Consider the following 8,177-nt stretch of genomic DNA (forward strand, 5'->3'; position numbering starts at 1 on the left):
CATCTTTATTCAACTCAAGTAATAGTTGGCTCATTCCCAAATGCCTGTGTTCAGCCTTTGATGATCTGGTAACTTAGGGTATCACCCAGTGCATGCTGGGAGAGGCCCCCTGCCCCCCTTTAACTCTGAATGAGTAGAGTGTGTGATCGAGAGAGCATGACAGATGCTGTGTGTTTGCACTAGTAATTGCCTGAAAACTGGGTAAACATCTATTTGAAAAGTGGCTTAGTGAACATTGACTGAATCACGCGTTGGCTGGCCTCTTTACCCATCAGCCAACAATGACACAGGGCCTCTCTGATTTGAGTGTACAGCTCCCTGCACAGAGGCAGATAGAGACAAACACTATTGGCAGCTGTTCTTTACCAGTCTCTGTAGAGTCCCGCGCTGTTAGTGACCAAGGCCAGAGGAAAAAAACAGGTCTCATGGGGTAGAGAGGAGCAGTGGAAGCCTGGGAAACAGGAAGATTGGGTTTGAACAGATGTACCAAGCACTTAGAGCCAGATAAGACTGTGCAGTTAGTTGGATGAGGATTATAAATGGAAACTAATGACTCAGTGTATTTTAAAATGAAAATGGAAAGCACATCAGCTATTTATAGACAACCACAGAGAATTTAATCTGCATGGAAATGATTCTTGGATAGGTAAAGGACAAGCAAAAAGGTTGGATAATAGAAGTCAATTTTTTTTGCAGATTTTTTTAAACAAAAATGTGAATTAACTGCCTTTACTTTGCGTGCTGTCTTTTTAGACAATGTGTTTATTCTCACAAGGCTGCATGCTACGATCAATTGCCAAGCTATGTAGTCAGCAGGCTTTTTCCTGTGTGTGTGTGTGTGTGGGGGGGGGGGGGGGCAGAAGCCTTGTCCCCAATTGGTAAAACTCTAATTTTTGTGTCAGTGGTTAAGGTTATGGTAAGGTTAGGGTTAAAGTTAGACAAGTTGTGGTTAATGTTAGAGTAAGTCTCCAGGAAATTAATGTCGGTCTATGTAAATACCCTAAAAGTGATTTAAGCAACCTGTGTAGAGTGTGCGTGCGCGCGCGTGTGCGTATGCGTGTGTGTGTGTTCCATGTACATGCGCTTGTGTGTGAACCTGGTGAGGCTTTAGGACCTTGAGGTTTGCACTGCAAAGAGCAGCTCCTCCTCCCACTGAAGGCTGTTTACGAAGAAAGCTGAGCTCCTCTGACAAAAACAAGGGCTGGGACCCCAGCGAGAGGAGCAGTGTGTCTGATGCATTCAGCGCAGGCTCTTCCTCCATTTTAAACATTTTGCATATATACATATTTCTATTATTTTTTTTCTCTAGAGAGAAAGCACGGGAGTGAACCATGTTGTCGGTCAATTCAGCCCGTCAGCTCTGCAAAATGTTCCTCTCTTTGCACCTTGTTTTCCTGAGCGTGGCGTTTGTGCACAGCAGTGCATCAAATGGAAATCAGAAAGGTAATGTGATACTGTGTGCTCTATCTTTTTATATTTCCACTCCTTATTTATAGTAAAACCTTCAAGTTTTGTTGCTTTGTCTGTTTTTAAATCACTTCAAGTTACATGCATTGTACTAGTTTATCATTTTTACATCCTCCCATTGATTGCACAATCATTTGTTTATGTGCTATGCTCACATGTTATTATGCTGTTGTTTTTCCCAAGACTGCATGACATCCAATGGTGTGGAGTACAGAGGGGAAGAACATAGCTCCTCTTCAGGTCTGACCTGTCTAAACTGGACCAACTGTACAAGAGACTATGATGTTAAAATCCATCCTGATTCACAGACAGGTAAACACACATACATAATTTATATGTCTGTTGTGTCTATCAGTGAAGAGATCAGTGAATGTCACATTACATGGATAAAATTGTGATTCTTCTCCTGTTTTCCGCTGTGTTAGAGTCACGCTTACAGAAGATTTAAAATGTCACTGATGTTGATATGTGCAACACTGTGCTTCAGGAGAAACAAACAACTGTGAAATACAGTATTATCACACAGATTGCAAAGTCTTCCACGGGATTGCGAGTAATCTTTGCAACATTCAGAGAAATGTGGGCTAAATACTAAAAAGAATGATATTTCCTGTATTGCACACACTTCAGCTACTGTGCCACTGATTTGTCTTGTTTGTGGTGTTAAATGGCTTCTATTGTTCAGTAGCTGCCATTTCCTTTCTGGGTGCTCACAGCAGCCTGCTCAGTGTGGTGTGATGAAGTCGTGTTAATGATTAATGAATCCAGTGGTTTACCCACACAGCAGGACAGGCAGAGCCCATATTTCAACGGGACATCAGTAACAGACATGTGCTGTTTTTATCATTCCTCCTGTAGGTGTTGGAGATCACAATTACTGCCGAAACCCAGACTCCTCTGAGAGGCCTTGGTGCTACATTGCTGGCCCGGATGGGACGATCCAGAGACAATTCTGTTCCATCGACACATGCAAAGGTAGGTTTCTAAATGCAATGCAGACACTGTGCCCATGAATAATCATAAACAGTTGGGGATTTGCACAAAAAAAATGTGGACAAGTTAGATATCTGTTAAAATGAACCCTAAAACCCTGGTTGCAGAAGGCTGACAAAGACAAAAAATGCTGACTGTATTACTGCATACATACAATTAATTGGCAGCTTTTCTCTGTGAAAGTTTTCAGAATACATTCTGTGGAAGTTGCCAGCAATTACTTTGTCTTCTTGTCCCTGTGAAACTCTCATTATTTTTAAAAAGTGGGCTATGTTAGGGAAAAATAATGAGGTGAATTTTTTGTAGCCGTGCAAATGTTCTAATTAGTCACCACATAAAAGATGCAGCCGAGTTTAAAGCTTTTATGGATCAGCCAAAAACTCAATGGTTAATGTCTTATTGGTGTTTTTACCACACATAAACTATGTGCAAGTCATCATATAGAGATTACTGCTGATTTACTTTTCCCAGTTAAGAATCTTATCCAGTAGTAGGTTACTTGGTCAGGGTTAAGCTACTACGAGGAGTCTTGTCTGCTTTGTCCTTTGTTTCCATCTTGTCTCTTAACCCAACCAGAGTCACACAATAACAAAAGCCCCTGCAGTCACGTGTCAGAAAGTTCAGCTTCAAGGAAAACATTGACCACGCCTCAAACCTGAGCTCATTGGTAGAGAGGAATAGTCTTTCCTCGGAGACGGCAGCTAATAGGCTGTTACAATTTATGACTTCATGCCCTTTAACTCCAGCAGAGTTCGTAAACAAGAACTTGTGTAGAGGAGATAGAAAAAGAGTTAAAGAGCAGACGCTGACATCCGCAGCGGAACCTTCCTGCCTCTTGTCACAGAGTTGAGTATGCAGAGACTGTTTATGTCTGGCACAAAAAAGCATGCGCTCGCCACTCCTTTAGCTGATTTATGTCCCTTAACTAAATGAGCAGTGTCAGGGTGTTCTTCCTGCTCTTGCGCCAGTGGTAATGTTATTGGACCAGCAGTAATTGGAAACCACACGATCCAAATGATGCATTCTAAGTTAAGTCAAATTAAGTCAAAAGTGAATTATTCAAATTTCAGTTGTCTCCACACATTGTACAATAAAAACAACATTAATAAAACAGTAAAAGACAGTGCACATAAGGATAAAACAGATAAGTACTCTGCATGTAAAAATTAAGAATGACTACTTCTGTATATGGTGTAATTATGTCCATGTTAATGCCTCTGTTTAGTCTGCTTGTATGGGCATGGAAGAAAAAATAATTTGAATAGGAATAGAGAGGATGGAGTATTCTGCACTGGATGAGGGCATTAGTTGGCTAAATGAGGAGGATTAAAGAAACAAAAAAAAATGGTTACTCTAGTCACTGTTCTCTCTCAAATAAAAAGTGTGTACGGCTACAAATGTTAAACACTGCTGTTGTTTTATTGTGTCTTCAGAGCAAACCTCTACTGTGGCAGCAAAGGCTGAATCCCTCATCCCAACAGAAACAACTCCCTCTACAGAGAGCTCTGCAAAGCCTGCAAAGTCCAGAGTTTCTCAGGGAGAAGTTGCTGCTGTGCAGCCAGTAATGGGAATCAGCCAGCGAGTACGCACAGGACCCAAAAAGAAGAAGGACCTGGGCACACTTGGTATGTTGAAGCTGTTATCATCTGAGCGTATAATTTAACATCGCTACATGAATCAAATATCATTGTGATGTACTTTCAGCTTTTAAGCTTAAATGTTTTTTCTCTCTTTTTTTAGGCTATGTCCTCGGCATCCTCATGATGGCCATTATAATCGTTCTTGGAGTAGGCATCACACTGGGCTACTTCTATAAGAGGTCAGTATCTAAATCACAACACAAAGCAAAAATCTGACTAAAAGACAAAATATGAGCTCTAAAAACAACACAACTGAGGCAAAAATTGTTTTTAATTAAAATATATAGCGTGAACTAATGTCGCATACCACAGCGTTTGTGGCTTAAGTTAGTTTGCAATTCCTATCCTCAGATGGGCCCTAAAAATACATAAAAACCAACCATAAAATACATACTGTACAAAACAGCACAAGACACAAACCATTTTTAAACTATCATGAAACGACAAGCATGCGATCGCTCATGACTGATGCCTCTTTAAAAACTGTTTCAATTTGAGTTCAAAATCATCTCAGTCATGATTCATTTTGAGTTCTGTTGGTAAAGAGTTCCACATGTTGATCCCCCGCATAGAAAAAGATGTCTGGCCAAATGAGGATTTACGATAAGGCACCTCACATTTCCCAGTAGACGTACCTCGTGTTGCTGAGCCAGAAACCCTGAGAGGTACCACCAGGTCACTGAGCATCTATTTAGGCATTTATAGATGAGTTCAAGATTAGCAAATCTAATAAAAAGTTGATGATTCAGAGCCTTCCTGTGCCTTTCTGTTTCCACTGGCACATGTAGTATTGTTTAGAGCTATAAAATGTGCAGGAGAAATGCCAGAATGATTCGTTAAGGCGTGTGATAACATGCGTGTTAATGGTCTCTTGAGTTTAGGGCATCAGCTGTTGTGCACATTCCCCAACGATGCTCTCTGTTGTTCCACTTGGATTTAACGCAGCAATTTCAGATGCCTTTATCACAACACCCGCAACAGAACACGGGGAGGAAAAACGGCAGGAAATGAAAAGCCTGCAGTCTATTTTAAGCATTCTTATTTCATATTCTTGAAACAGAAGACAGCGTGGAGGAGGGGTTGGATTTGTCGGAGAAGACTGCGTATTCGCTACAGTTATGTAAAAGGCAAAATGATGGCCCCGGTGTTGTGAAACAGGGGACACCGATTCCCTTTGTCACAGCACAAAATGCCCTTACAGAGCTGTGTTTGGCTGTCAAATCTGATTAGCAGTGCCCCTGTTTTGTGTTCTATTTTTAGAAGGTGATTATTAATGAGGAGATGCAGCATATTATGTCAGAGGCTTTATACCTGCCCTCAGCGTACGGTGACATCACCTTCACTAATGTGGTAGACGTGTGGCATAAATACAAGTGTGCCAGTATTCCATTCAATTCTCAGTGTGTAACCCCTCAACTGGCCTGCAGTCTGCCCCCCCAATACACATCTCGAAACAGTGTAAGGCACTGAGAGGTTTAAGTTACACGCCCATATTGGGAGTAGGCTCCCAACATGGGTGTAGGGGAGTAGCTAGAGTACTGGCAAGGACATGATCCCTTGAAGGCTTCCCATCGCCCCCACAAATGTGGAAAAACAAAGCAGGTGAAAAACCCAGATATGCTTGAAACTATAGTGCAAAGAATGTGTGATGGTGTACTGAGTTTTGGAGCAGTGCAGAGTTTCACAATATGCTGTACTAAAAGCAGGCAGGTCGGAAGTGTATCGTCCCCTGTTTTGGCTCCAGATCAGTAGAAAGCAGGCCTCGTGCTGCTTCCCATCACTGTGTCGCCTTGAAATAGATAACTCCTCGCCAGCTTGTTGGTTCCCTGTTCTCTTTCACCATCTGTCCCTTCCCTTTGCTACCAGACCAGGCTTTACAACGGCCTCTGTTATCTACATACAGTATGTTATCTGAAACTACTTATCATGAGCTTGGTTGGCCCCCAAAAATGATGCTAGAGGCTGTTTTTATTATAACTGCTTGCTGATTTGCATACCAGCTTTGATCTAAAGCTCGGAGCATTAATTAAGCCTCAAATATATAACAGTATAATGAATGTCTTCTATGTGTGTGTGTGTGTGTGTAGGGGCCAGGACCTAAAGAAACAGCATGAGCAGCGAGTGTATGAGCGCGAAATGCAGAGGATCACCCTGCCCCTGTCGGCTTTCTCCAACCCCACCTGCGAGCTAGTAGACGAGAACACCATTGTGATCACGGCGGAGCACGAAACGACCCCCGTCCTGGAGGAAGTGGAGGGCGGGGACCCCCTCATGGGCCAGCAAGCGGGTACCCCCGGAGCATGAGCGGTAGGCGTGTCATCCTCGAACAGAGGACTTGGATACGTTTTAGTGGACCAAAACACTCCCACATCCATTTCTCCTTTCCGCCTCCCGGAGTGACGTCTGTTTTTTAAAAGGAATAGGGAAGCAGTGTTCACTCCAAAGACTTCCAACTGAATGCTGCATCCTTTGTGTCCCATTCCCTTTTTGATTTTTACACATCTGAGTCAAAAACAACATAAGCTGACACACATTGGACACGGAGACAGAGGAGGACATATTTGACAACAACCAGAAACCTTGAAGGTGGATCGGTTGTTTAAAAAAACATCAAGGTCTTCAATATTCATATTTGATATATTTGATAGCCAAATAAATATGGTCGTGAGCTGCCCTGTTAAATAACAGTATGAAAATCTAGTCACATGGATGTTGACTAGTCGAGAGTGTGTGTGATGAAACCAGTGCTTTGTAAAGAGATGGTATTTGGGGGAATGTTCATAGCCTTTTGTTTTTGTATGTTTCTAAGTGGAGTAAATGCTCTTCACAGGAGGCGGGGTTACGTGATGAAAATGTGCTTGATTTTGACTCCCACTGGCTGTGCCGAGGGAGTGTGTGTGTGTATAAAGGCCGCTTTGTCTCGGAGACACACTGGTGACACTTAAGTGAGTGTCCAAAAACAGCCATCCCTTCTTGAGACAGGATGAGGGATTATGAGGTGAAACAGCCCCGTTAAAAGACAAGGGAAGACCTCCGACTAAAAAATTTGCCTTAGCATGATACTTCTGAATGTATTTCTTTATCTTTTCCCGGATGATTTTTTTTGCTGTCTTTGTACTCAACTGGCGGTTGCCAATGCGGCTACACAGCATGACGGTCATTGGCAGACGTGAAATAGGACATGCCCTTTTCTTCCACAGGTTAAGGAGTGACAGGAAATATACAGAGTGCTCTCAGGAAACATGAGAGATAGTAGTTAGTCCTCAGGACAAAGCAGCACTGCCACAACACAGAGCAGATGGGATCAGAGAAAGAAGCCTGAAGTCTTCCTTTGCAGAGCAGGACAGCGTGTGTGTTGAAGTGCTGCAGGAGCCTGGTGCCTAGATTAGAGTCAGACATTTGAGTTATGCACTTGATGCTTCAGGGTAGAGACAGGAAGGTAGTAGACAAGAAACAGTCCAAAGTTTTTGGTGTTGTTCATTCAAAAAACATGAATGCATGTACATGGTTACCTACTGTATGTTTGCATCTTAAATAGAACTACTCATTGAAAAAGACATTTAGAAAAATATCTACGTCATCGTTCACAGAAGATTTTAGTTTGCGACACCTGTTACTTGTCAATGTGTTGCCAGTTTGTTCGTAATCACTGCATCACTCCAGATGATCTTGTTTTGTGATTATTGCTGGATCCACGTCACTGGTAATTTTTGGTTACTGCTGCTCTATTGTTTTAAGAGTCTGTGTGCTGGCTGTAATTATTATTTTCTTCATATAAGCAACATGTTCAAAACACTATTGTTTGAATTTAGTACTTGTATTTGTATGAATGGCAGATTTTCACTGCTGAGACTGAAATAAAACATCAAACACAATGATGTGATGTGTAATTATTGAGTTTATAGAGACAGAGGTGATTTTTTTTTTCCTCACCAGAACAACTTAATACAGCAGGAATGTTGTTTTTTTTCCAAGTGTCTTGTTATTCGAGGTTTGTTCATAGTGAGAACTTTTTGCACCAGCTCCCTCTGTTGGCAATTCTTAACTACATGTCTTTAGTCTTTTGAGTCACCTCCC

The 8,177-nt window shown here is 42.0% G+C and overlaps 1 protein-coding gene across 1 annotated transcript; it reads left to right on the plus strand.

Annotated features, from left to right (window-relative positions):
* The first annotated feature begins 1,082 nt into the window (after nucleotides 1-1,082).
* On the plus strand, nucleotides 1,083-7,975 carry pik3ip1 (phosphoinositide-3-kinase interacting protein 1). Its single transcript, XM_042422483.1, has 6 exons — nucleotides 1,083-1,443; nucleotides 1,651-1,779; nucleotides 2,326-2,442; nucleotides 3,894-4,085; nucleotides 4,201-4,279; nucleotides 6,188-7,975. The coding sequence occupies exons 1-6, from the start codon at nucleotides 1,332-1,334 to the stop codon at nucleotides 6,402-6,404; spliced, it is 846 nt and encodes a 281-aa protein (XP_042278417.1). The 5' UTR covers nucleotides 1,083-1,331; the 3' UTR covers nucleotides 6,405-7,975.
* Nucleotides 7,976-8,177: the final 202 nt, after the last annotated feature.

Source organism: Thunnus maccoyii, chromosome 9 (assembly GCF_910596095.1).
Source record: "Thunnus maccoyii chromosome 9, fThuMac1.1, whole genome shotgun sequence".
Lineage (NCBI taxonomy): Eukaryota > Metazoa > Chordata > Actinopteri > Scombriformes > Scombridae > Thunnus > Thunnus maccoyii.